This window comes from Colossoma macropomum, unplaced genomic scaffold (assembly GCF_904425465.1).
Source record: "Colossoma macropomum unplaced genomic scaffold, Colossoma_macropomum, whole genome shotgun sequence".
In the NCBI taxonomy this organism is placed as follows: Eukaryota; Metazoa; Chordata; class Actinopteri; order Characiformes; family Serrasalmidae; genus Colossoma; species Colossoma macropomum.
The window spans coordinates 28,582,993-28,610,883 of NW_023494788.1; the positions used below are offsets into that span (position 1 = coordinate 28,582,993).

General features: G+C 38.9%; 2 protein-coding genes and 15 non-coding genes across 19 annotated transcripts; 1 reads left to right on the forward strand and 16 right to left on the reverse strand.

Moving 5' to 3' along the window:
- Window positions 1-1,934: 1,934 nt before the first annotated feature.
- stard14 (START domain containing 14) lies at window positions 1,935-6,585 on the forward strand. The gene is made up of 6 exons (XM_036569055.1): window positions 1,935-2,123; window positions 2,478-2,625; window positions 2,998-3,101; window positions 3,263-3,380; window positions 3,475-3,527; window positions 4,997-6,585. Exons 1-6 carry the CDS (start codon window positions 1,935-1,937, stop codon window positions 5,201-5,203), a joined length of 819 nt encoding a protein of 272 aa, XP_036424948.1. The 3' UTR covers window positions 5,204-6,585.
- A 97-nt stretch (window positions 6,586-6,682) lies between these two features.
- On the reverse strand, window positions 6,683-11,367 carry pdzd11 (PDZ domain containing 11). 3 transcript variants are annotated; one of them, XM_036569057.1, is made up of 7 exons: window positions 11,028-11,367; window positions 9,868-9,933; window positions 8,647-8,749; window positions 8,417-8,557; window positions 8,161-8,259; window positions 8,019-8,079; window positions 6,683-7,880 (listed from the first exon to the last, which is right to left on the reverse strand). In XM_036569057.1, exons 3-7 carry the CDS (start codon window positions 8,737-8,739, stop codon window positions 7,846-7,848), a joined length of 429 nt encoding a protein of 142 aa, XP_036424950.1. In that variant the 5' UTR covers window positions 8,740-8,749; window positions 9,868-9,933; window positions 11,028-11,367; the 3' UTR covers window positions 6,683-7,845. The 3 variants fall into 3 exon arrangements, with proteins under 3 accessions (XP_036424950.1, XP_036424949.1, XP_036424951.1); XM_036569056.1 differs by lacking the exon at window positions 11,028-11,367 and having other exon boundaries at window positions 9,868-10,025; XM_036569058.1 differs by lacking the exon at window positions 11,028-11,367 and having other exon boundaries at window positions 9,834-9,920.
- Window positions 11,368-11,551: 184 nt separating this feature from the next.
- LOC118807381 lies at window positions 11,552-11,670 on the reverse strand. The gene has a single exon (XR_005007195.1). It is a non-coding gene; the product is annotated as a 5S ribosomal RNA (ribosomal RNA).
- A 1,023-nt stretch (window positions 11,671-12,693) lies between these two features.
- LOC118807392 lies at window positions 12,694-12,812 on the reverse strand. The gene has a single exon (XR_005007206.1). It is a non-coding gene; the product is annotated as a 5S ribosomal RNA (ribosomal RNA).
- A 1,031-nt stretch (window positions 12,813-13,843) lies between these two features.
- Window positions 13,844-13,962, reverse strand: LOC118807403. The gene has a single exon (XR_005007215.1). It is a non-coding gene; the product is annotated as a 5S ribosomal RNA (ribosomal RNA).
- Window positions 13,963-14,994: 1,032 nt separating this feature from the next.
- LOC118807408 lies at window positions 14,995-15,113 on the reverse strand. The gene has a single exon (XR_005007220.1). It is a non-coding gene; the product is annotated as a 5S ribosomal RNA (ribosomal RNA).
- A 1,032-nt stretch (window positions 15,114-16,145) lies between these two features.
- LOC118807409 lies at window positions 16,146-16,264 on the reverse strand. Its single transcript, XR_005007221.1, has one exon. It is a non-coding gene; the product is annotated as a 5S ribosomal RNA (ribosomal RNA).
- Window positions 16,265-17,295: 1,031 nt separating this feature from the next.
- On the reverse strand, window positions 17,296-17,414 carry LOC118807382. The gene has a single exon (XR_005007196.1). It is a non-coding gene; the product is annotated as a 5S ribosomal RNA (ribosomal RNA).
- A 1,032-nt stretch (window positions 17,415-18,446) lies between these two features.
- LOC118807383 lies at window positions 18,447-18,565 on the reverse strand. The gene has a single exon (XR_005007197.1). It is a non-coding gene; the product is annotated as a 5S ribosomal RNA (ribosomal RNA).
- Window positions 18,566-19,598: 1,033 nt separating this feature from the next.
- Window positions 19,599-19,717, reverse strand: LOC118807384. The gene has a single exon (XR_005007198.1). It is a non-coding gene; the product is annotated as a 5S ribosomal RNA (ribosomal RNA).
- A 1,017-nt stretch (window positions 19,718-20,734) lies between these two features.
- On the reverse strand, window positions 20,735-20,853 carry LOC118807385. The gene has a single exon (XR_005007199.1). It is a non-coding gene; the product is annotated as a 5S ribosomal RNA (ribosomal RNA).
- A 1,034-nt stretch (window positions 20,854-21,887) lies between these two features.
- On the reverse strand, window positions 21,888-22,006 carry LOC118807386. The gene has a single exon (XR_005007200.1). It is a non-coding gene; the product is annotated as a 5S ribosomal RNA (ribosomal RNA).
- A 1,033-nt stretch (window positions 22,007-23,039) lies between these two features.
- LOC118807387 lies at window positions 23,040-23,158 on the reverse strand. Its single transcript, XR_005007201.1, has one exon. It is a non-coding gene; the product is annotated as a 5S ribosomal RNA (ribosomal RNA).
- A 1,032-nt stretch (window positions 23,159-24,190) lies between these two features.
- On the reverse strand, window positions 24,191-24,309 carry LOC118807388. The gene has a single exon (XR_005007202.1). It is a non-coding gene; the product is annotated as a 5S ribosomal RNA (ribosomal RNA).
- A 1,032-nt stretch (window positions 24,310-25,341) lies between these two features.
- On the reverse strand, window positions 25,342-25,460 carry LOC118807389. The gene has a single exon (XR_005007203.1). It is a non-coding gene; the product is annotated as a 5S ribosomal RNA (ribosomal RNA).
- Window positions 25,461-26,493: 1,033 nt separating this feature from the next.
- Window positions 26,494-26,612, reverse strand: LOC118807390. The gene has a single exon (XR_005007204.1). It is a non-coding gene; the product is annotated as a 5S ribosomal RNA (ribosomal RNA).
- Window positions 26,613-27,639: 1,027 nt separating this feature from the next.
- Window positions 27,640-27,758, reverse strand: LOC118807391. The gene has a single exon (XR_005007205.1). It is a non-coding gene; the product is annotated as a 5S ribosomal RNA (ribosomal RNA).
- Window positions 27,759-27,891: the final 133 nt, after the last annotated feature.

Consider the following 27,891-nt stretch of genomic DNA (forward strand, 5'->3'; position numbering starts at 1 on the left):
CATATAAGTCATGGAGAAGCGGAAAAAAAGATATAGTTGAAGCTTTGTGTCTCGCCTTTTGATAGTGTGCCTGATTTTATTCATAAATATAACAAATAGATGGCATCCTTTAGCCAGAACGAGAAGTTTGTTGCTTCCAGAAAAGGACAAGCCATCTAGCCAAGCAGTGTGAAAAACCTGGGACATGAGAGTGGGATATTACTGGGAGACAGGGTTCTAAGAGGATGCCCAGAACTGAGGAAAAATAAACACAGATCTCCAAAAAGAGGTTTAGGCTTGACAACCAAAACATGTGAGACAAAGTAACAGGAGCTTTCACAATTATTGTGGAATTTTGCCCAGTCTAACTTTAGTCCAGTAGACATGATGAAATGCCTTTTGCACAACCACTGTTATTGTCATCTAGTTTGGATGCCTTCATTATTGATGGAATTAAGTACAGCACTTATTTATTTTTATTTATTTATTTTTAATAGGTACTAGCATTGGTACAACAAAGCCATTGCACACCAGGCCTTGATCATTTGGTTAAGAAGTGGTAAAATATGGATTTAAAAAAAATGCTGGATCATATATATTTTGAGTTTAAGGGCACTGATGGCAAAGTGAGCAGTGGTCTGGCTGCTAAAACAGGAAGCATATCACTACTATTGCCTCGATCTTCTTTACCCATACAGAAATCTGATATATGACTGCATACATCATAAAGGGTCAGGCATATATTTTTAAATTATATGTACATTTATGTTGTGTACATATATGTACATTTCATATGTTGGACATACACATAGGTTATATTTATGTTTGGTACAATGTTAAATACACTTAAGTACCTTTATAATGGTTACTTTGTTTTCTGCTTGTTTTTAAATTTTAATGTATTCAAATGTCAATATTTTCATTTATTTCATGTTTTAATGATTTTATTGCACAGCTTACAGTGCATGTTTTTAGAGTTTAGACGCTATTCAATTAATTTTCACTTGGAGAAAACAATATACATAGTATCATATAACATCAAGCATGTATGAATAATTTCTGCCATCTATACACGAATAATGTTTTCTATCATATATTTTTAAATGTATATGTTACACATATATGTTTGCATATGTTTATATACGGCTGAAATACATGTTTCAAATAAGCTCGCGTTCATGCTACGTATATGTCCAAATGTGACATTATAAGTTGGATATACAGGCCTACGTGAAACACACTTATGCTATGTTATAGATTTGAAACCTATATATTGCCATATGTCCTATCTCCGTACGTGTATCCTGTACATTTATTTTAATTCATTTGCTCGCAGCTGAGCTGAAGGCCCGCGCCAATTGGTTTCGGTCAGGTGAGGAGAGGGGGTCTTTGGAGGGGTCGTCTTCATAGATACTGAAGAGTCACTACAGTCTGAATGAAGTAAGTTACAAATGGTGATAGGAAAGTTTCACCGACTACACCCACCGACACCCAGACCTGCCACACCCAGTGTTAGGAGGCGGTGAGAATTATCACCGTTTGTTCGACTACCTGTAAAAACGTATAAAAGGTAAAGGTGTCTCTGAGTCTCAGTGTTCAGTCAGACTGACAGTCAATGAAGGCGGTAGAAGGTCAGACGCTCCTCCACTCAGCTCGGACGCTAACAGTGGGCGTGCTCTCCTTATACCTCACACCTGTAGGACTCCAGGAAGTGAAGCCATTAGGTTTTGCTGGCAGGTGCAAAATTCACGACAAAAATCCAGTCAGACTAGAAATGTTAAACCGCGACTAGCTGTCAGGGAGAGCAGTATGAGGCTTGGCGCAGGACCTCTAACACAGTAACACCGAAACTTTGTGATTCCTCCGGTGGCGAATTGATCTGCGTTTGAAACAAGAACTGAAGACAATTTTGTGCTGTTGGATACTTTCTCGAGCGACCTTTAGCCACTTTAACCATGTCTCTGGGATCAGGAATTGTTCCGGACGAGTCCGTTTTCGCTGAATTGAGAAGACAGTGCATGTCGACAGAAAACTGGCAAAACAAATACAATAAGAACGGAATGGAGGTGTGGGTCGAGGTGCCCCCCTCAATAAACTCACCACAAGGGAACAAAACCAGCCTCTCTAAAGTGCACAAAGTCAAGGTAAGTGTTGTGTGTGCTTTTTTCTACTTTCCATTTATGTTTTAACTAACTGTTAAGATTTGTGTCCATTGTAAAATGGACAGTGTGGCATTGAGTTTATTCTGAAAAGCTTATGGAGAGCAGTGCGAAACCTGACATACAATGCTCTTTTTTTTAACCAGTCTGTAAACAGAAGAACCAAAACTGTTTTGTCTGGCTCATATCCAATAAAACAATAAAATATAAAAAAAACAAAACAAAACAAAAAAAAAACACTTAAAATTCCGGATGACAGATTGTTTCATTCAGCATCCACCTGTTATGTCTAATGGGTTACCATAAGAATACTTAATAAACTTTCTATGTTTCCAACAGTGTAAAATTGCCATTAGTGATGTATCAGCTGCCACAATGTATGATGTTCTTCACGACAACAAGTATCGGAAAACGTGGGACCCTGCTATGCTTGAGAGCTTCGAAATAGCTCGGGTTGCACCCAACGCAGACGTGGGCTACTACTCATGTGAGTTTTCCCATCAACAACTGACTTTGCTCACTTCTACTTCATTTTCTTTTGCTTATCTGTAATTCCTTTTAGGGCTGTTTTGTGTCACTTGGTCGTGAAATTTTCCATGTCTTCTGTACATGGCACTATACCTATTAAATGACTTTGTGGACACCATGCCCCATAACTTGATAACTGTGTTAGCTTGTCACAAGTCCCAAGGTGTGAAGATAAGATCTTGTTTTTTCTTCTCATAAGCCTGTATTTATATCATCATCAGTGCAGTGTTATTTTTGCTGTTGAGTCCATGCTACCTCTGAAATTCATGGAATACAGGAACTTGTGCCTCATTCTTGAAGGGTTCTCAGTGTTTTTACTCTTGATTCACAGGGCTGTGTCCTAAGCCACTAAAAAACAGAGATGTGATTACTCTGCGTTCATGGCAGGCATCTGAAGATGAATACATCATCGTGAACTACTCTGTCAAGCATCCGGTATGTCAGTCTCTTTACTTACAAGCTTTATCTGCCTGCTCCAGAATGGTCAAGTTTCATATTGGTCTAGTACTTTAAAGCATTCACTAGACAAGGCTTGTACTTGTTTAATTACAATTCTAAAATGACCCATGGTTCATGAGTGTTCTTGTTTACTATAGAAATACCCTCCACGAAAAGACTTGGTGAGGGCAGTCTCTTTTCTGACGGGTTACTTAGTGAAACCAACCGGGCCTAACAGCTGCTCTTTCACCTACGTCTCACAAGCTGATCCTAAGGGTAAGAAAATATCTTGAGTGTTTTGTACTTGGCTTGGCAGCAAAAATATGATTTAGAATTGAGAACATGTCATATTTACATTCTCATCCATTAGGTTCCCTTCCCAAGTGGGCAGTCAACAAGGCATCTCAGATCCTGGCTCCCAAAGTAAGTGAATGTTTTTTGTTTTAATCTGAGGTTTAGCCTGGCTTGACCATCCTGAAGCATGTCATCTGAAGATGTCAGCTGCTTGATTTTCCAAAAGCATTAATGACCAATTGTGTGCTTAGTGTAAGCATTTTGAACACTCTTTGCTTAATGCTAATTGCTATGCTGTTACTTAATCCCTCCCCTTCCCTCTGGTTTTGGCACAGTTTTGTTTATTCCCATTTGATTGATGTAAAGATCTACAGCTGCTAGTGCAATAATACAAACTGCTGACAAGCCCGCCTTTATCTTTCATGTATATTCAATCGTATGCAAAAGTTTGAATATGCCTGGTCAATTGACATGTTTTGCTGATTATCTAAGTAGTCTTTACAAACTTAAATATGGCAACTTTATGCAAATTTTAGCACACAGTTTCTGTTTCACATATTTGGGGGAAAATCTGCACAGGACACATTTTTTAATTTAATGTATTTATTAAATTATGCTGAATTCAGCAAGTAGAGAAACAATAATTGTAAAATTATTTTTACTTAGAAAATCAAGAAAATGCTATTTGACTGGGGTGCCCAAACTTTTGTTTACAACTGTATGTATGGGATTGCTGTGCTTAGTTTGCCACTAATGTGAAACACACTGAATAGAATGGTGCACAGGCAGAGTGATTGTCAGCATATTTTAGGGTAATGAACATGATGGTTAAGCACACCATTATGTACAGTCCTGAAATACTGCTTCTCAATGTTCTAGAATGAGTCATTTGTTTGGACTGACTGACTGTGAGAAGTCTTGGAGATGACTGGCTTTACTATTTCCAATGAATGTTGTATCCATAGAGACCTACTCAAAGTTCTTGTCCAGTATGTTTCTAAAACTAAGGTTCATGTAGAACTTGCTTATCTGGTTTCATCAGACTACATTGCCACAGTCATTTAAAACTATTTAGGCCAAAGTGTATCTATTGTGATACATGAAGGTCATAACAGGCTTAAAAATCTTGGTTCATTTAGTTCTTAATCATAGTTCCTTTGGAATTCAAGGTCCTAAAATGTCCACTGCATTTTCATCACTTGCAATATAAAAAAACTTGTAGGCCATGAAAAAGAAGAGCAGCAACCAGTTTATAAAGATTTGATTTTTTTTTTCTCTTCTGTTCAATGTACTACAATGACCAGTGTCTCAACAGGCCCATCAGATGAACTCAAGATACGTTTGATTCAGATGACAATGATTATACAATACTGTTAAGCATTAATAACACTAACATTCTCATAGTTCTCATTTGTCATAGAAGCAATGTTCAGATAGACAAAAATGCAGCACTAATCCAGATATGTCAAACAAGGCCTGAAAAGCAGGATTCCAATGTCATAAGCCGGCATAGGAACAACCAGCGCTCATTGTCACTGTCATATCCGTCGATACTCGTGCCTCCACCTCAACCCCACCCTTTCTACGTCATTCCACAGGTTATGAAAAGCGTGCACAAGGCGGGTCAGAACTACCCTGCGTGGAAGGCACTGAACTCTCCAGAACACAAGCCCTGGCTATACCCCATACAGAGTGAACTGCCCATGATGGATCCAGCAGAACTGACCCTGCAACGTGGAGATTCGCTGGAGAATGTGGATGAGAGTTCAACCTGGGACACACAGGAAAATGAGGACAGTAGTTGAAGCGTGGCAAAGTATAACGACGACATGGACTCTTCCCATTTAGACCCCCCCCTCCTGACCAGTTTGTTTGTTTGTTCTTTTCCTACTATGTACCTGATCCCTTTTGCTGGAATAGAAGTGTTTATAGCCACTGCTATCTGTGGCATGTATGAAGTGACTTATGCGTTTCCCATGTTTTATACAGAACGCATAAATCCAGATTCTACTGAGAGCTCTACTCTCAAGTAAGCGCACACAACTTATGAACAAACAATTTATTTATTTCTTCTTTGCTTCCTTAGAGTTTGAATATGCTTGAGGTTGCCAAACCTGAGATTTTTTAAAATTCTCCTAATCCCTCTCTCTCTCTCTAGAGATCAGCCAAAGTAATAATATTGCCAATGTGTTTTAATTGCTTAAAATGAAGGTAAATTATATTTTGGTCTTGTTCTGTAATTAAAAAGTAAATAGGCTTTTATCTACCTTAATGATGTATCTACTTACTTGAGACTAAAAAACAAATGGCCAGTGTATTTAAAAGTTGAAAGAACTCTACAACAGTGGAAAGGTTACTTGAACTCAAAGTACGGAAGCACAGTCATCCTTATGCTTCATACATCTGTTTGCACACCTTGTCAAAGGGTGTATTTATATTGGTGTGTGTGAAATGGTTAATTTGATTTTAGATAGCGATCCAGGGAAGCAAGGTGCTTAAGTGCTGTACAATATGATTGTATGCCTATTAGAAAAGGACTGTCAGTTTGTATTACCTCAGATTTATTTATTAATTTAACTGATTGCTAAAATTGCTGGTGAGAGAGATGGGCTAACATACAAAGGCATAATGGCTTTATTCATTAGTCCTAAAGCTATCCTGTAAGAAAGTTGTCTCCAGTCCAAGGGACCCCCAGTTATGCATGTTCTGTGCTGACTCAAGAAATTTTCTATTATGCTGATGAGTTGACTTACAACATGATGCAGACTATGGGATTTCCTGGTATTTTACAAAGCAGCATTAACCCGACAGATAACTAAATCCAAAGGTCAAGCATATCCAATTTGATTAGAGATAGAGGGTGCTCTCTATCAGCTTTCACGTTCAGCTTCTTTTGTCCAGTTGCTGAAAAAGTCCTGCTCTGTGAAATACCCATTAGAACACTAGTTTAGCTTCTGAATGTTCTTAAAGCAAAGAGAAAAAGCAATACTGCAATAAGCCATACTGGCACAAACACTGTGATGTCCCATGCTTTTGTTTCTCAGAAGTAACTGTCTTCCCCACCTTCATCCGTTCATTAAATGGGGTGCCATTTTGACCATTTTGAGAACACTCTGAAAAGGGATAGATGTGTATGACACATGAATGGAATATTATAACAATAAACTTTTTATGGCCTCTCTCCTCATTCACTGGATGAAACTTTTTAAATATTTCATAAACTTTGATAACACCACAGAATACTTGGTAATCTTCTTTACAAAGCAACAAAAAAAAGTACAGCGAAAGAGAACTAATTATTTATTAAAAATACCTCCACATATGATTATCTTAATACAAAGTTTAAAAAAAAAACAAAAAAACAACTGCATCAGTGTTTAATAATGTGTTATTCCTAAAAATAAAAAGTCCTCTGAGATAAGGCAGTACCACAAAACTAATGTGTGGAAAGGACAAAAGTTAGGATCATGCCAAACCATAAATTTCAAAGGATACCAATTATATACATTTGAGGTCCTCAACTAAACATAAATATACCGATTTCTTATATAAGTTAGTGATGGTTGTATTTTTCAGTAGTAAATCGAACTGTCAGCAGGGCATCAAGCTGCAAAAGAACATTCCATAATTAAAAACAACAAATATTAAGACGATGATGACTGGGATATTAAAGATTTGGCAATTCCCAATATATGCTAATACAGAGATAGTCAACAGTTCTCTTTGGCTGTGTTCACGTTAAAACAAATAATTATTCACTCTGTTACTGTTAGAGCTGGCTATAAAAATTTAATATATTTATGGTACTGAATGAATGACTTCAATATTACATATTGTACCGAAAAATTCCATGTCATTCAGTACCAGATTTCAATACCTAAGCTTTTATCAGTGTCAGTGAGCCAACAAGAATGTGTGTTCCAAAATCTAGAACGCTGTGTGGATGGCGAAACTGCATTCTACATGCATGTTATTAAGACTACATGCCAAATATTAAAGAAGATACATAAAAAATTGTCATAGTATTAATACTGACCACATTGGTTACAAATCAGATCCCATGGTTTCTGATTGTTTGACACTGCATTGTAGAGCTCCTGGGAAGATAATGCTTTCCCAAGTAGCCATGTCATAAGTTAGTTCATAGTGTTCTTTAACTTTAAGTTAAAAATAGTGTTCTAAAATCTTCCCTCTTTCTTATATCCAGAACATGTTCTTATCTGCATGAGGCTTTAACACAGCACAAGTAATAGTGACATTATAATACAAGGCGAGATAGACACTCAAGACAATTACACACTAATAATTCTCACACCTCTGACACCACGTGAATGCAGCTTTAGTCAAAGACAGCAGTAAAGATGAAGATGGAGTACTACTCCAGGTTAGGAGCAGACATCAACGCCTCAGTGACTCACTCATTCAGTCTTCAGCACATCTCTGCCACCTAGTGTACCGTCCTCTCCTTCTGTCGCTGGTAATCTAACAAGATTAAATTGAATAAAAGTACACTATAAATAAAATTACATACGTTTGTAGATAATTCTTTGATTTTTATTATTCTTTATTCTACACATTTATTCTAGTAGATATTCATTTAGACAAAATAACAGAACTCACTATAAGGGAAGTAGCGCACCCTCATCAAAATCTCCCTGGCTGTCTTCAGAATCTCCACAGCCTAAAGAATAATTAAAGTAGCTGGAATAATGTATGGAAATGAAAAAACATTAAATATACAATTCATTTTACTGATCATTACCCTTGAGTGCTCTATGTCCTGAAAGTCCACTTCATTAACTGATAACACCTGATCTCCTTCCTGAAGCCCAGCCCTGTGGGCATCAGAGTCTGGCACCACCTAATAAAACATGCAACAAAACAGTGTACTCCCCAAAAAGGGCATCCATACAGGGCTGTCCATCTACTGTGATTTTAAGGAACAATTACTTTAAATACAACAAAAAGCACAAACCGAGTTAGCTTGATGAAAATGCAATGAAGTTGCCAGGACTCACCTTAGAAATAAAGATACCAAGCTGTGAAGCCTTTCCACCCCGGATGTTGAAGCCCAGTTGTGCTCCAGGAGGCTTTTTCAAGACTATAGTGCGCGGTAAGAACTGTGTAAGCTCATTATTATAATCAGGGTGATTTATTCTCTGTGAGGAAAAATCAAAGGAACATTTAAGAATTAAATCATATTCTATTAGTTCTGTATAGAATCTATTGAATAACAAATGTTTCTTACATCCTGAGGAGGAATCCATGCAGGTGGATTTTCATAGGGGGGCAGAAAAACAACTGGCAGTTGATAGTCATCATAAGGAATTTTCTGATCCATACCTCTTGTGCTAAAAAGATGTACATTAAAGGGATAATTTCTTAGAACAACAATAACAAAGCAACTTTAAGTCTAATATGATACATTAGCTAGGGCTATCGGAAGCTTACATGGCTAACTTGTAGGCAATGAAAAAATTGTTGAAGTAGAATTCCACCGATTTTTCAAAATTTCATGATTCAGTGGTTAACATATAAACGAAGTCATTCTGAGTGATTTGACATGAAAACATTTATTTGCAGAGAAACTAACACAGATTTTCTTTACAGTGATGGTGATACGAACCAGAGGTCCACAATTTCAACAATGCAAATATAGCCATTTTATTTACTATCCATAACCATCAGCGAACGTGTCTTCTAGATGATGTTGACGATGCTAAATTAATGATGCATCTGCAAAAATAAGTTTTCTTTATTGACTATTTTTGTCTTAAAACACCCTGTATTTACCCCTCCACCATTAATGCATTCAAATCAATTGATTAAAATACGTTTTAGACTAAAACTTTCTCAAACAACTACCGTAAACCAATGGCTCAGACATCAGTCTGAGTATTCAAAACAATTTCATGTAATAACTTACTGTGAGGAAGCTTTTAGACCTTTACAGGAGGAAGTCTGGTTCCTATCACCACCACTGTGAACAATGCTGACTCGGTAAGTTTCTCCACAACGGAGGATGCTTCATCAAACCACTCTGATTGAGCGTTCAGACGTTAACCACCTAACTATACACACATTTTGAAAAATCAGTGGCGTTCCCCTTTAAGGGACACAACAACCACTATAACGGCTGCAACTAATTAATGCTAAGGGTGACTTTACAGCGATAACTACTCGTAACCTATAACATTATATGTAAGAAGCAGATGAAGTTAACTAGATAACTCGCATCAGTTACACTGGAACTCTGCGTTTTCACAATAATCTGGATAGAACAAAACAAATCTTAGTTAGCTTGCGAGCTAACACCACAGGAAATATTTGGACTGTGTTCCTCAAAAAGCAACGAAATACTCTGACAATAAACTTACGTAAAAACTTCCATGTATTCACAAATTAAGCCTAAAGTTTAAATGTAATATTTCTTACGTTTTATTTTAGTACTCTCCTTCTTTTCACTCACCGAGTGCCGCACCTTCGTCTTCTTCTTCTTGTACAGGATTTACTGACATTGTAGCTCTACCGCCCCCTACAGCATTAGAGTGGAGAGAGAAAAAAGACAGCAAAAAGAAAATAAGGACTGGAAAAAAGCAGGAAAAAGAGAAAAGGGACATGACAAAGAACTCGTGATTTGTGTAGCTGTCCTAAATAACACCAAACAACGAACTCTTACAAATACCTTTTGAATCACTAAACCCTGACTTCCTCCGACCTTCTGTGCCTTCATAGCAGGACAGCGCTATGTATCGTATTCTTATGGAGGTTTAATTAAGATAAAGAGAAACTATATGTTATTAGTTTGTGAATATAGAAATATTATACTCAGAATGATGATATCACATTTACAGACATCGCCTTGTAACGACACCATTTTTAAAATGTGTGGTACAATAATATGCAGGCGTACCTACTTAGCACACACTATTTAATTTGACCTGCTTAAAGAAGAAAAACAGCGAAGTTATGCTTATGTGCATGAAGTTGAAAATGCAGTAAAACCCATTTTGATGAGAGATATTTTAAGTTATTATATTGATGTTTTCTCTAAACAGAGAACAAAGAAATATTTAATTTCTGTAAAGGCTCTGGAAATGTTCAGGAGCACAGTTAAACACAGTGAAATGCAGTGAGCTAGATCTTAAACACAGATAATGTGATTAGAACAGGAAATAGTGGACTATTACTGAGACTGCTAGAAGAACTGTCAGGGTCCACTTCAGTAAAAGTGCATGTTAGTCTTTTAACTCAGTTTACAAGTAAAAAGAGCTTCATTTTGATGTACTGATCTGAAAAGGCTTTTTATCACCTCACACCACCTATATGCTAACATCTGTAACGAAAAGCCTACAAAAAATCATTAAAGCTGAAATGAATAATTCTAAAATTCTTTTCTCAATCCACGTGAAGGAAAACTGAATGTTTCTTTCCTTCTCCATATACTGGTAGCCTGTGATCTACTATTTCCTTGTCGGCCAAATGTTGAAGATGTAAAAGACAGGACGATCACAGGTTTTGTCCAATAATATTATTAAAATGTGTGTATTTTTCTTCCTGTAATGAAATGTAAGTAGTTACGACTTCCAAACATTAAGGACAGAGTAAAAAGATGTAGTGCTGATTTACATCATTCTGGAAACAGTAGGTTCTCCTATGTAGAGAGCAGCTGTCGTTGAAGAGCTTCAGATCACAAGAACAGTGCACAGCTTTGGGTTGATAAGCACAGAGTTAAATATACACACAAGAATGTCCTCATCACTTCATGAAGTGTTTACTGGTAAAAAGGTGGACTAAAAAATGACATTATTGAATGGTTTAAGTCACAGGGGATATCAATGCTACAGAAAGTCCTTAAAGCTCACCTTCACTCTCCATTTACTGTATCATAAAACAGGTGTATTTAAATGGTAGATGTGAACAGTGTAAGAGTTAGTTGTGAATAAAAATATAAATGGAGTTTGCTGAAGCTGACTGGCTAGTCCACTCATTATTTGGGCCTGAACGTTTTATTGATTTTTTCTTATATATTGATTTTTTGTGTCAAAATGCTAAAATCTGTAAGCCAACTTTGTGTAAGCCGCTTGCTAATGAGTGAAAAAGGAAAAGGGGAGCAAAACAAGGAAAGAAAAGAAAGAGCTTGAGTGTGAAAAAGCTTACAGCACCTGGTATTCCCAGGCGGTCTCCCATCCAAGTACTAACCAGGCCCGACCCTGCTTAGCTTCCGAGATCAGACGAGATCGGGCGTTCTCAGGGTGGTATGGCCGTAAGCGATAGAGACGCTCTGGATGAGGCTATTTATAATGCTGAACCAAGAGCAGCGTGTCATTTAGAGACTATTAGAAAACTCAAAGCGCTCTGCTGCTGGAACAGCAACACAGACCGCTGACTGACCGATGTGTTTTATCAAAATAAAAGTGCCCCCTCCAATGTCGTCGCAGTGTGTAAACCACAGAACCAAAGTTCTAGGACTGGTTTATAAAATAAAGAGCGGGATAGGAATATAACAGCTTTTGTTCAGTTCAAACTTAAAATCTGTCTCAAAGGCCTCCTAGAGCACCACTGACTTTATGCAGCACCTGAAAGAATGTCCAGAGGTTTCTTATCATTTACAGGTTTCTTTCCACAGTTTGAGCAAGAAAACATTCCACTGAGTTTCTTCTAAAGTGCTAGACTACAACAAATAAATAAATTCATGGAAAACCCTGAGCGGCCTCGCTGATATTCGCCTGCGCTTCTTTGGATCCTTCATGTATGTACACGTGCTCACCATTGCCCCCCAGTGTCACAATGAAATCACTGCACCTCATTCATTTTAGAATAAATCATGCACCAGTACAAATCCTACAGGGAAACACAGCAATCACTATGAGCTTCAAGTTCAATCTTTAATTTCCATGCGAGATTTTTCATCAAAGTTTTAAAAAGTACTAATCTCACAATCATTCATCTGTACAGGAACTGTGTCCGCTATGAGAGAAACACGCTGTTATTCTTTGTGATTACATGCCGTAAATGCGATGATTGTATTTTATTTCTAATTCATAATCAGCTCAGAATAATAAATGACCCTTCACAGAAATGACACTGTGGACAAATAAGCTGTAAGAAAAGGGTTCAAATGCTGAGCAGATAGTTGACTAATTACATTGGCAGGTCTTTTTTTATCATCTCACCCTATCAATACACTGATGCCTGTAACGGAAAGAAAAAAAAACAAAAAAACAAAAGAAATGAAAGAAAATAAGAGTAAAAGAAGAAAAAAAACTGGAAAGCGTGTGCTTCAGTGTGAAAAAGCTTACAGCACCTGGTATTCCCAGGCGGTCTCCCATCCAAGTACTAACCAGGCCCGACCCTGCTTAGCTTCCGAGATCAGACGAGATCGGGCGTTCTCAGGGTGGTATGGCCGTAAGCGATAGAGACGCTCTGGATGAGGCTATTTATAATGCTGAACCAAGAGCAGCGTGTCATTTAGAGACTATTAGAAAACTCAAAGCGCTCTGCTGCTGGAACAGCAACACAGACCGCTGACTGACCGATGTGTTTTATCAAAATAAAAGTGCCCCCTCCAATGTCGTCGCAGTGTGTAAACCACAGAACCAAAGTTCTAGGACTGGTTTATAAAATAAAGAGCGGGATAGGAATATAACAGCTTTTGTTCAGTTCAAACTTAAAATCTGTCTCAAAGGCCTCCTAGAGCACCACTGACTTTATGCAGCACCTGAAAGAATGTCCAGAGGTTTCTTATCATTTACAGGTTTCTTTCCACAGTTTGAGCAAGAAAACATTCCACTGAGTTTCTTCTAAAGTGCTAGACTACAACAAATAAATAAATTCATGGAAAACCCTGAGCGGCCTCGCTGATATTCGCCTGCGCTTCTTTGGATCCTTCATGTATGTACACGTGCTCACCATTGCCCCCCAGTGTCACAATGAAATCACTGCACCTCATTCATTTTAGAATAAATCATGCACCAGTACAAATCCTACAGGGAAACACAGCAATCACTATGAGCTTCAAGTTCAATCTTTAATTTCCATGCGAGATTTTTCATCAAAGTTTTAAAAAGTACTAATCTCACAATCATTCATCTGTACAGGAACTGTGTCCGCTATGAGAGAAACACGCTGTTATTCTTTGTGATTACATGCCGTAAATGCGATGATTGTATTTTATTTCTAATTCATAATCAGCTCAGAATAATAAATGACCCTTCACAGAAATGACACTGTGGACAAATAAGCTGTAAGAAAAGGGTTCAAATGCTGAGCAGATAGTTGACTAATTACATTGGCAGGTCTTTTTTTATCATCTCACCCTATCAATACACTGATGCCTGTAACGGAAAGAAAAAAAAACAAAAAAACAAAAAAAACAAAAGAAATGAAAGAAAATAAGAGTAAAAGAAGAAAAAAACTGGAAAGTGTGTGCTTCAGTGTGAAAAAGCTTACAGCACCTGGTATTCCCAGGCGGTCTCCCATCCAAGTACTAACCAGGCCCGACCCTGCTTAGCTTCCGAGATCAGACGAGATCGGGCGTTCTCAGGGTGGTATGGCCGTAAGCGATAGAGACGCTCTGGATGAGGCTATTTATAATGCTGAACCAAGAGCAGCGTGTCATTTAGAGACTATTAGAAAACTCAAAGCGCTCTGCTGCTGGAACAGCAACACAGACCGCTGACTGACCGATGTGTTTTATCAAAATAAAAGTGCCCCCTCCAATGTCGTCGCAGTGTGTAAACCACAGAACCAAAGTTCTAGGACTGGTTTATAAAATAAAGAGCGGGATAGGAATATAACAGCTTTTGTTCAGTTCAAACTTAAAATCTGTCTCAAAGGCCTCCTAGAGCACCACTGACTTTATGCAGCACCTGAAAGAATGTCCAGAGGTTTCTTATCATTTACAGGTTTCTTTCCACAGTTTGAGCAAGAAAACATTCCACTGAGTTTCTTCTAAAGTGCTAGACTACAACAAATAAATAAATTCATGGAAAACCCTGAGCGGCCTCGCTGATATTCGCCTGCGCTTCTTTGGATCCTTCATGTATGTACACGTGCTCACCATTGCCCCCCAGTGTCACAATGAAATCACTGCACCTCATTCATTTTAGAATAAATCATGCACCAGTACAAATCCTACAGGGAAACACAGCAATCACTATGAGCTTCAAGTTCAATCTTTAATTTCCATGCGAGATTTTTCATCAAAGTTTTAAAAAGTACTAATCTCACAATCATTCATCTGTACAGGAACTGTGTCCGCTATGAGAGAAACACGCTGTTATTCTTTGTGATTACATGCCGTAAATGCGATGATTGTATTTTATTTCTAATTCATAATCAGCTCAGAATAATAAATGACCCTTCACAGAAATGACACTGTGGACAAATAAGCTGTAAGAAAAGGGTTCAAATGCTGAGCAGATAGTTGACTAATTACATTGGCAGGTCTTTTTTTATCATCTCACCCTATCAATACACTGATGCCTGTAACGGAAAGAAAAAAAAACAAAAAAACAAAAAAAACAAAAGAAATGAAAGAAAATAAGAGTAAAAGAAGAAAAAAAACTGGAAAGCGTGTGCTTCAGTGTGAAAAAGCTTACAGCACCTGGTATTCCCAGGCGGTCTCCCATCCAAGTACTAACCAGGCCCGACCCTGCTTAGCTTCCGAGATCAGACGAGATCGGGCGTTCTCAGGGTGGTATGGCCGTAAGCGATAGAGACGCTCTGGATGAGGCTATTTATAATGCTGAACCAAGAGCAGCGTGTCATTTAGAGACTATTAGAAAACTCAAAGCGCTCTGCTGCTGGAACAGCAACACAGACCGCTGACTGACCGATGTGTTTTATCAAAATAAAAGTGCCCCCTCCAATGTCGTCGCAGTGTGTAAACCACAGAACCAAAGTTCTAGGACTGGTTTATAAAATAAAGAGCGGGATAGGAATATAACAGCTTTTGTTCAGTTCAAACTTAAAATCTGTCTCAAAGGCCTCCTAGAGCACCACTGACTTTATGCAGCACCTGAAAGAATGTCCAGAGGTTTCTTATCATTTACAGGTTTCTTTCCACAGTTTGAGCAAGAAAACATTCCACTGAGTTTCTTCTAAAGTGCTAGACTACAACAAATAAATAAATTCATGGAAAACCCTGAGCGGCCTCGCTGATATTCGCCTGCGCTTCTTTGGATCCTTCATGTATGTACACGTGCTCACCATTGCCCCCCAGTGTCACAATGAAATCACTGCACCTCATTCATTTTAGAATAAATCATGCACCAGTACAAATCCTACAGGGAAACACAGCAATCACTATGAGCTTCAAGTTCAATCTTTAATTTCCATGCGAGATTTTTCATCAAAGTTTTAAAAAGTACTAATCTCACAATCATTCATCTGTACAGGAACTGTGTCCGCTATGAGAGAAACACGCTGTTATTCTTTGTGATTACATGCCGTAAATGCGATGATTGTATTTTATTTCTAATTCATAATCAGCTCAGAATAATAAATGACCCTTCACAGAAATGACACTGTGGACAAATAAGCTGTAAGAAAAGGGTTCAAATGCTGAGCAGATAGTTGACTAATTACATTGGCAGGTCTTTTTTTATCATCTCACCCTATCAATACACTGATGCCTGTAACGGAAAGAAAAAAAAACAAAAAAACAAAAAAAACAAAAGAAATGAAAGAAAATAAGAGTAAAAGAAGAAAAAAAACTGGAAAGCGTGTGCTTCAGTGTGAAAAAGCTTACAGCACCTGGTATTCCCAGGCGGTCTCCCATCCAAGTACTAACCAGGCCCGACCCTGCTTAGCTTCCGAGATCAGACGAGATCGGGCGTTCTCAGGGTGGTATGGCCGTAAGCGATAGAGACGCTCTGGATGAGGCTATTTATAATGCTGAACCAAGAGCAGCGTGTCATTTAGAGACTATTAGAAAACTCAAAGCGCTCTGCTGCTGGAACAGCAACACAGACCGCTGACTGACCGATGTGTTTTATCAAAATAAAAGTGCCCCCTCCAATGTCGTCGCAGTGTGTAAACCACAGAACCAAAGTTCTAGGACTGGTTTATAAAATAAAGAGCGGGATAGGAATATAACAGCTTTTGTTCAGTTCAAACTTAAAATCTGTCTCAAAGGCCTCCTAGAGCACCACTGACTTTATGCAGCACCTGAAAGAATGTCCAGAGGTTTCTTATCATTTACAGGTTTCTTTCCACAGTTTGAGCAAGAAAACATTCCACTGAGTTTCTTCTAAAGTGCTAGACTACAACAAATAAATAAATTCATGGAAAACCCTGAGCGGCCTCGCTGATATTCGCCTGCGCTTCTTTGGATCCTTCATGTATGTACACGTGCTCACCATTGCCCCCCAGTGTCACAATGAAATCACTGCACCTCATTCATTTTAGAATAAATCATGCACCAGTACAAATCCTACAGGGAAACACAGCAATCACTATGAGCTTCAAGTTCAATCTTTAATTTCCATGCGAGATTTTTCATCAAAGTTTTAAAAAGTACTAATCTCACAATCATTCATCTGTACAGGAACTGTGTCCGCTATGAGAGAAACACGCTGTTATTCTTTGTGATTACATGCCGTAAATGCGATGATTGTATTTTATTTCTAATTCATAATCAGCTCAGAATAATAAATGACCCTTCACAGAAATGACACTGTGGACAAATAAGCTGTAAGAAAAGGGTTCAAATGCTGAGCAGATAGTTGACTAATTACATTGGCAGGTCTTTTTTTATCATCTCACCCTATCAATACACTGATGCCTGTAACGGAAAGAAAAAAAAACAAAAAAACAAAAAAAACAAAAGAAATGAAAGAAAATAAGAGTAAAAGAAGAAAAAAACTGGAAAGCGTGTGCTTCAGTGTGAAAAAGCTTACAGCACCTGGTATTCCCAGGCGGTCTCCCATCCAAGTACTAACCAGGCCCGACCCTGCTTAGCTTCCGAGATCAGACGAGATCGGGCGTTCTCAGGGTGGTATGGCCGTAAGCGATAGAGACGCTCTGGATGAGGCTATTTATAATGCTGAACCAAGAGCAGCGTGTCATTTAGAGACTATTAGAAAACTCAAAGCGCTCTGCTGCTGGAACAGCAACACAGACCGCTGACTGACCGATGTGTTTTATCAAAATAAAAGTGCCCCCTCCAATGTCGTCGCAGTGTGTAAACCACAGAACCAAAGTTCTAGGACTGGTTTATAAAATAAAGAGCGGGATAGGAATATAACAGCTTTTGTTCAGTTCAAACTTAAAATCTGTCTCAAAGGCCTCCTAGAGCACCACTGACTTTATGCAGCACCTGAAAGAATGTCCAGAGGTTTCTTATCATTTACAGGTTTCTTTCCACAGTTTGAGCAAGAAAACATTCCACTGAGTTTCTTCTAAAGTGCTAGACTACAACAAATAAATAAATTCATGGAAAACCCTGAGCGGCCTCGCTGATATTCGCCTGCGCTTCTTTGGATCCTTCATGTATGTACACGTGCTCACCATTGCCCCCCAGTGTCACAATGAAATCACTGCACCTCATTCATTTTAGAATAAATCATGCACCAGTACAAATCCTACAGGGAAACACAGCAATCACTATGAGCTTCAAGTTCAATCTTTAATTTCCATGCGAGATTTTTCATCAAAGTTTTAAAAAGTACTAATCTCACAATCATTCATCTGTACAGGAACTGTGTCCGCTATGAGAGAAACACGCTGTTATTCTTTGTGATTACATGCCGTAAATGCGATGATTGTATTTTATTTCTAATTCATAATCAGCTCAGAATAATAAATGACCCTTCACAGAAATGACACTGTGGACAAATAAGCTGTAAGAAAAGGGTTCAAATGCTGAGCAGATAGTTGACTAATTACATTGGCAGGTCTTTTTTTATCATCTCACCCTATCAATACACTGATGCCTGTAACGGAAAGAAAAAAAAACAAAAAAACAAAAAAAACAAAAGAAATGAAAGAAAATAAGAGTAAAAGAAGAAAAAAAACTGGAAAGCGTGTGCTTCAGTGTGAAAAAGCTTACAGCACCTGGTATTCCCAGGCGGTCTCCCATCCAAGTACTAACCAGGCCCGACCCTGCTTAGCTTCCGAGATCAGACGAGATCGGGCGTTCTCAGGGTGGTATGGCCGTAAGCGATAGAGACGCTCTGGATGAGGCTATTTATAATGCTGAACCAAGAGCAGCGTGTCATTTAGAGACTATTAGAAAACTCAAAGCGCTCTGCTGCTGGAACAGCAACACAGACCGCTGACTGACCGATGTGTTTTATCAAAATAAAAGTGCCCCCTCCAATGTCGTCGCAGTGTGTAAACCACAGAACCAAAGTTCTAGGACTGGTTTATAAAATAAAGAGCGGGATAGGAATATAACAGCTTTTGTTCAGTTCAAACTTAAAATCTGTCTCAAAGGCCTCCTAGAGCACCACTGACTTTATGCAGCACCTGAAAGAATGTCCAGAGGTTTCTTATCATTTACAGGTTTCTTTCCACAGTTTGAGCAAGAAAACATTCCACTGAGTTTCTTCTAAAGTGCTAGACTACAACAAATAAATAAATTCATGGAAAACCCTGAGCGGCCTCGCTGATATTCGCCTGCGCTTCTTTGGATCCTTCATGTATGTACACGTGCTCACCATTGCCCCCCAGTGTCACAATGAAATCACTGCACCTCATTCATTTTAGAATAAATCATGCACCAGTACAAATCCTACAGGGAAACACAGCAATCACTATGAGCTTCAAGTTCAATCTTTAATTTCCATGCGAGATTTTTCATCAAAGTTTTAAAAAGTACTAATCTCACAATCATTCATCTGTACAGGAACTGTGTCCGCTATGAGAGAAACACGCTGTTATTCTTTGTGATTACATGCCGTAAATGCGATGATTGTATTTTATTTCTAATTCATAATCAGCTCAGAATAATAAATGACCCTTCACAGAAATGACACTGTGGACAAATAAGCTGTAAGAAAAGGGTTCAAATGCTGAGCAGATAGTTGACTAATTACATTGGCAGGTCTTTTTTTATCATCTCACCCTATCAATACACTGATGCCTGTAACGGAAAGAAAAAAAAACAAAAAAACAAAAAAAAACAAAAGAAATGAAAGAAAATAAGAGTAAAAGAAGAAAAAAAACTGGAAAGCGTGTGCTTCAGTGTGAAAAAGCTTACAGCACCTGGTATTCCCAGGCGGTCTCCCATCCAAGTACTAACCAGGCCCGACCCTGCTTAGCTTCCGAGATCAGACGAGATCGGGCGTTCTCAGGGTGGTATGGCCGTAAGCGATAGAGACGCTCTGGATGAGGCTATTTATAATGCTGAACCAAGAGCAGCGTGTCATTTAGAGACTATTAGAAAACTCAAAGCGCTCTGCTGCTGGAACAGCAACACAGACCGCTGACTGACCGATGTGTTTTATCAAAATAAAAGTGCCCCCTCCAATGTCGTCGCAGTGTGTAAACCACAGAACCAAAGTTCTAGGACTGGTTTATAAAATAAAGAGCGGGATAGGAATATAACAGCTTTTGTTCAGTTCAAACTTAAAATCTGTCTCAAAGGCCTCCTAGAGCACCACTGACTTTATGCAGCACCTGAAAGAATGTCCAGAGGTTTCTTATCATTTACAGGTTTCTTTCCACAGTTTGAGCAAGAAAACATTCCACTGAGTTTCTTCTAAAGTGCTAGACTACAACAAATAAATAAATTCATGGAAAACCCTGAGCGGCCTCGCTGATATTCGCCTGCGCTTCTTTGGATCCTTCATGTATGTACACGTGCTCACCATTGCCCCCCAGTGTCACAATGAAATCACTGCACCTCATTCATTTTAGAATAAATCATGCACCAGTACAAATCCTACAGGGAAACACAGCAATCACTATGAGCTTCAAGTTCAATCTTTAATTTCCATGCGAGATTTTTCATCAAAGTTTTAAAAAGTACTAATCTCACAATCATTCATCTGTACAGGAACTGTGTCCGCTATGAGAGAAACACGCTGTTATTCTTTGTGATTACATGCCGTAAATGCGATGATTGTATTTTATTTCTAATTCATAATCAGCTCAGAATAATAAATGACCCTTCACAGAAATGACACTGTGGACAAATAAGCTGTAAGAAAAGGGTTCAAATGCTGAGCAGATAGTTGACTAATTACATTGGCAGGTCTTTTTTTATCATCTCACCCTATCAATACACTGATGCCTGTAACGGAAAGAAAAAAAAAAACAAAAGAAATGAAAGAAAATAAGAGTAAAAGAAGAAAAAAAACTGGAAAGCGTGTGCTTCAGTGTGAAAAAGCTTACAGCACCTGGTATTCCCAGGCGGTCTCCCATCCAAGTACTAACCAGGCCCGACCCTGCTTAGCTTCCGAGATCAGACGAGATCGGGCGTTCTCAGGGTGGTATGGCCGTAAGCGATAGAGACGCTCTGGATGAGGCTATTTATAATGCTGAACCAAGAGCAGCGTGTCATTTAGAGACTATTAGAAAACTCAAAGCGCTCTGCTGCTGGAACAGCAACACAGACCGCTGACTGACCGATGTGTTTTATCAAAATAAAAGTGCCCCCTCCAATGTCGTCGCAGTGTGTAAACCACAGAACCAAAGTTCTAGGACTGGTTTATAAAATAAAGAGCGGGATAGGAATATAACAGCTTTTGTTCAGTTCAAACTTAAAATCTGTCTCAAAGGCCTCCTAGAGCACCACTGACTTTATGCAGCACCTGAAAGAATGTCCAGAGGTTTCTTATCATTTACAGGTTTCTTTCCACAGTTTGAGCAAGAAAACATTCCACTGAGTTTCTTCTAAAGTGCTAGACTACAACAAATAAATAAATTCATGGAAAACCCTGAGCGGCCTCGCTGATATTCGCCTGCGCTTCTTTGGATCCTTCATGTATGTACACGTGCTCACCATTGCCCCCCAGTGTCACAATGAAATCACTGCACCTCATTCATTTTAGAATAAATCATGCACCAGTACAAATCCTACAGGGAAACACAGCAATCACTATGAGCTTCAAGTTCAATCTTTAATTTCCATGCGAGATTTTTCATCAAAGTTTTAAAAAGTACTAATCTCACAATCATTCATCTGTACAGGAACTGTGTCCGCTATGAGAGAAACACGCTGTTATTCTTTGTGATTACATGCCGTAAATGCGATGATTGTATTTTATTTCTAATTCATAATCAGCTCAGAATAATAAATGACCCTTCACAGAAATGACACTGTGGACAAATAAGCTGTAAGAAAAGGGTTCAAATGCTGAGCAGATAGTTGACTAATTACATTGGCAGGTCTTTTTTTATCATCTCACCCTATCAATACACTGATGCCTGTAACGGAAAGAAAAAAAAACAAAAAAAACAAAAAAAAACAAAAGAAATGAAAGAAAATAAGAGTAAAAGAAGAAAAAAAACTGGAAAGCGTGTGCTTCAGTGTGAAAAAGCTTACAGCACCTGGTATTCCCAGGCGGTCTCCCATCCAAGTACTAACCAGGCCCGACCCTGCTTAGCTTCCGAGATCAGACGAGATCGGGCGTTCTCAGGGTGGTATGGCCGTAAGCGATAGAGACGCTCTGGATGAGGCTATTTATAATGCTGAACCAAGAGCAGCGTGTCATTTAGAGACTATTAGAAAACTCAAAGCGCTCTGCTGCTGGAACAGCAACACAGACCGCTGACTGACCGATGTGTTTTATCAAAATAAAAGTGCCCCCTCCAATGTCGTCGCAGTGTGTAAACCACAGAACCAAAGTTCTAGGACTGGTTTATAAAATAAAGAGCGGGATAGGAATATAACAGCTTTTGTTCAGTTCAAACTTAAAATCTGTCTCAAAGGCCTCCTAGAGCACCACTGACTTTATGCAGCACCTGAAAGAATGTCCAGAGGTTTCTTATCATTTACAGGTTTCTTTCCACAGTTTGAGCAAGAAAACATTCCACTGAGTTTCTTCTAAAGTGCTAGACTACAACAAATAAATAAATTCATGGAAAACCCTGAGCGGCCTCGCTGATATTCGCCTGCGCTTCTTTGGATCCTTCATGTATGTACACGTGCTCACCATTGCCCCCCAGTGTCACAATGAAATCACTGCACCTCATTCATTTTAGAATAAATCATGCACCAGTACAAATCCTACAGGGAAACACAGCAATCACTATGAGCTTCAAGTTCAATCTTTAATTTCCATGCGAGATTTTTCATCAAAGTTTTAAAAAGTACTAATCTCACAATCATTCATCTGTACAGGAACTGTGTCCGCTATGAGAGAAACACGCTGTTATTCTTTGTGATTACATGCCGTAAATGCGATGATTGTATTTTATTTCTAATTCATAATCAGCTCAGAATAATAAATGACCCTTCACAGAAATGACACTGTGGACAAATAAGCTGTAAGAAAAGGGTTCAAATGCTGAGCAGATAGTTGACTAATTACATTGGCAGGTCTTTTTTTATCATCTCACCCTATCAATACACTGATGCCTGTAACGGAAAGAAAAAAAAACAAAAAAACAAAAAAAAACAAAAGAAATGAAAGAAAATAAGAGTAAAAGAAGAAAAAAAACTGGAAAGCGTGTGCTTCAGTGTGAAAAAGCTTACAGCACCTGGTATTCCCAGGCGGTCTCCCATCCAAGTACTAACCAGGCCCGACCCTGCTTAGCTTCCGAGATCAGACGAGATCGGGCGTTCTCAGGGTGGTATGGCCGTAAGCGATAGAGACGCTCTGGATGAGGCTATTTATAATGCTGAACCAAGAGCAGCGTGTCATTTAGAGACTATTAGAAAACTCAAAGCGCTCTGCTGCTGGAACAGCAACACAGACCGCTGACTGACCGATGTGTTTTATCAAAATAAAAGTGCCCCCTCCAATGTCGTCGCAGTGTGTAAACCACAGAACCAAAGTTCTAGGACTGGTTTATAAAATAAAGAGCGGGATAGGAATATAACAGCTTTTGTTCAGTTCAAACTTAAAATCTGTCTCAAAGGCCTCCTAGAGCACCACTGACTTTATGCAGCACCTGAAAGAATGTCCAGAGGTTTCTTATCATTTACAGGTTTCTTTCCACAGTTTGAGCAAGAAAACATTCCACTGAGTTTCTTCTAAAGTGCTAGACTACAACAAATAAATAAATTCATGGAAAACCCTGAGCGGCCTCGCTGATATTCGCCTGCGCTTCTTTGGATCCTTCATGTATGTACACGTGCTCACCATTGCCCCCCAGTGTCACAATGAAATCACTGCACCTCATTCATTTTAGAATAAATCATGCACCAGTACAAATCCTACAGGGAAACACAGCAATCACTATGAGCTTCAAGTTCAATCTTTAATTTCCATGCGAGATTTTTCATCAAAGTTTTAAAAAGTACTAATCTCACAATCATTCATCTGTACAGGAACTGTGTCCGCTATGAGAGAAACACGCTGTTATTCTTTGTGATTACATGCCGTAAATGCGATGATTGTATTTTATTTCTAATTCATAATCAGCTCAGAATAATAAATGACCCTTCACAGAAATGACACTGTGGACAAATAAGCTGTAAGAAAAGGGTTCAAATGCTGAGCAGATAGTTGACTAATTACATTGGCAGGTCTTTTTTTATCATCTCACCCTATCAATACACTGATGCCTGTAACGGAAAGAAAAAAAAACAAAAAAACAAAAAAAACAAAAGAAATGAAAGAAAATAAGAGTAAAAGAAGAAAAAAAACTGGAAAGCGTGTGCTTCAGTGTGAAAAAGCTTACAGCACCTGGTATTCCCAGGCGGTCTCCCATCCAAGTACTAACCAGGCCCGACCCTGCTTAGCTTCCGAGATCAGACGAGATCGGGCGTTCTCAGGGTGGTATGGCCGTAAGCGATAGAGACGCTCTGGATGAGGCTATTTATAATGCTGAACCAAGAGCAGCGTGTCATTTAGAGACTATTAGAAAACTCAAAGCGCTCTGCTGCTGGAACAGCAACACAGACCGCTGACTGACCGATGTGTTTTATCAAAATAAAAGTGCCCCCTCCAATGTCGTCGCAGTGTGTAAACCACAGAACCAAAGTTCTAGGACTGGTTTATAAAATAAAGAGCGGGATAGGAATATAACAGCTTTTGTTCAGTTCAAACTTAAAATCTGTCTCAAAGGCCTCCTAGAGCACCACTGACTTTATGCAGCACCTGAAAGAATGTCCAGAGGTTTCTTATCATTTACAGGTTTCTTTCCACAGTTTGAGCAAGAAAACATTCCACTGAGTTTCTTCTAAAGTGCTAGACTACAACAAATAAATAAATTCATGGAAAACCCTGAGCGGCCTCGCTGATATTCGCCTGCGCTTCTTTGGATCCTTCATGTATGTACACGTGCTCACCATTGCCCCCCAGTGTCACAATGAAATCACTGCACCTCATTCATTTTAGAATAAATCATGCACCAGTACAAATCCTACAGGGAAACACAGCAATCACTATGAGCTTCAAGTTCAATCTTTAATTTCCATGCGAGATTTTTCATCAAAGTTTTAAAAAGTACTAATCTCACAATCATTCATCTGTACAGGAACTGTGTCCGCTATGAGAGAAACACGCTGTTATTCTTTGTGATTACATGCCGTAAATGCGATGATTGTATTTTATTTCTAATTCATAATCAGCTCAGAATAATAAATGACCCTTCACAGAAATGACACTGTGGACAAATAAGCTGTAAGAAAAGGGTTCAAATGCTGAGCAGATAGTTGACTAATTACATTGGCAGGTCTTTTTTTATCATCTCACCCTATCAATACACTGATGCCTGTAACGGAAAGAAAAAAAAACAAAAAAACAAAAAAAACAAAAGAAATGAAAGAAAATAAGAGTAAAAGAAGAAAAAAAACTGGAAAGCGTGTGCTTCAGTGTGAAAAAGCTTACAGCACCTGGTATTCCCAGGCGGTCTCCCATCCAAGTACTAACCAGGCCCGACCCTGCTTAGCTTCCGAGATCAGACGAGATCGGGCGTTCTCAGGGTGGTATGGCCGTAAGCGATAGAGACGCTCTGGATGAGGCTATTTATAATGCTGAACCAAGAGCAGCGTGTCATTTAGAGACTATTAGAAAACTCAAAGCGCTCTGCTGCTGGAACAGCAACACAGACCGCTGACTGACCGATGTGTTTTATCAAAATAAAAGTGCCCCCTCCAATGTCGTCGCAGTGTGTAAACCACAGAACCAAAGTTCTAGGACTGGTTTATAAAATAAAGAGCGGGATAGGAATATAACAGCTTTTGTTCAGTTCAAACTTAAAATCTGTCTCAAAGGCCTCCTAGAGCACCACTGACTTTATGCAGCACCTGAAAGAATGTCCAGAGGTTTCTTATCATTTACAGGTTTCTTTCCACAGTTTGAGCAAGAAAACATTCCACTGAGTTTCTTCTAAAGTGCTAGACTACAACAAATAAATAAATTCATGGAAAACCCTGAGCGGCCTCGCTGATATTCGCCTGCGCTTCTTTGGATCCTTCATGTATGTACACGTGCTCACCATTGCCCCCCAGTGTCACAATGAAATCACTGCACCTCATTCATTTTAGAATAAATCATGCACCAGTACAAATCCTACAGGGAAACACAGCAATCACTATGAGCTTCAAGTTCAATCTTTAATTTCCATGCGAGATTTTTCATCAAAGTTTTAAAAAGTACTAATCTCACAATCATTCATCTGTACAGGAACTGTGTCCGCTATGAGAGAAACACGCTGTTATTCTTTGTGATTACATGCCGTAAATGCGATGATTGTATTTTATTTCTAATTCATAATCAGCTCAGAATAATAAATGACCCTTCACAGAAATGACACTGTGGACAAATAAGCTGTAAGAAAAGGGTTCAAATGCTGAGCAGATAGTTGACTAATTACATTGGCAGGTCTTTTTTTATCATCTCACCCTATCAATACACTGATGCCTGTAACGGAAAGAAAAAAAAACAAAAAAACAAAAAAAAACAAAAGAAATGAAAGAAAATAAGAGTAAAAGAAGAAAAAAAACTGGAAAGCGTGTGCTTCAGTGTGAAAAAGCTTACAGCACCTGGTATTCCCAGGCGGTCTCCCATCCAAGTACTAACCAGGCCCGACCCTGCTTAGCTTCCGAGATCAGACGAGATCGGGCGTTCTCAGGGTGGTATGGCCGTAAGCGATAGAGACGCTCTGGATGAGGCTATTTATAATGCTGAACCAAGAGCAGCGTGTCATTTAGAGACTATTAGAAAACTCAAAGCGCTCTGCTGCTGGAACAGCAACACAGACCGCTGACTGACCGATGTGTTTTATCAAAATAAAAGTGCCCCCTCCAATGTCGTCGCAGTGTGTAAACCACAGAACCAAAGTTCTAGGACTGGTTTATAAAATAAAGAGCGGGATAGGAATATAACAGCTTTTGTTCAGTTCAAACTTAAAATCTGTCTCAAAGGCCTCCTAGAGCACCACTGACTTTATGCAGCACCTGAAAGAATGTCCAGAGGTTTCTTATCATTTACAGGTTTCTTTCCACAGTTTGAGCAAGAAAACATTCCACTGAGTTTCTTCTAAAGTGCTAGACTACAACAAATAAATAAATTCATGGAAAACCCTGAGCGGCCTCGCTGATATTCGCCTGCGCTTCTTTGGATCCTTCATGTATGTACACGTGCTCACCATTGCCCCCCAGTGTCACAATGAAATCACTGCACCTCATTCATTTTAGAATAAATCATGCACCAGTACAAATCCTACAGGGAAACACAGCAATCACTATGAGCTTCAAGTTCAATCTTTAATTTCCATGCGAGATTTTTCATCAAAGTTTTAAAAAGTACTAATCTCACAATCATTCATCTGTACAGGAACTGTGTCCGCTATGAGAGAAACACGCTGTTATTCTTTGTGATTACATGCCGTAAATGCGATGATTGTATTTTATTTCTAATTCATAATCAGCTCAGAATAATAAATGACCCTTCACAGAAATGACACTGTGGACAAATAAGCTGTAAGAAAAGGGTTCAAATGCTGAGCAGATAGTTGACTAATTACATTGGCAGGTCTTTTTTTATCATCTCACCCTATCAATACACTGATGCCTGTAACGGAAAGAAAAAAAACAAAAAAAAAAAAACAAAAGAAACGAAAGAAAATAAGAGTAAAAGAAGAAAAAAACTGGAAAGTGTGTGCTTCAGTGTGAAAAAGCTTACAGCACCTGGTATTCCCAGGCGGTCTCCCATCCAAGTACTAACCAGGCCCGACCCTGCTTAGCTTCCGAGATCAGACGAGATCGGGCGTTCTCAGGGTGGTATGGCCGTAAGCGATACAGACGCTCTGGATGAGGCTATTTATAATGCTGAACCAAGAGCAGCGTGTCATTTAGAGACTATTAGAAAACTCAAAGCGCTCTGCTGCTGGAACAGCAACACAGACCGCTGACTGACCGATGTGTTTT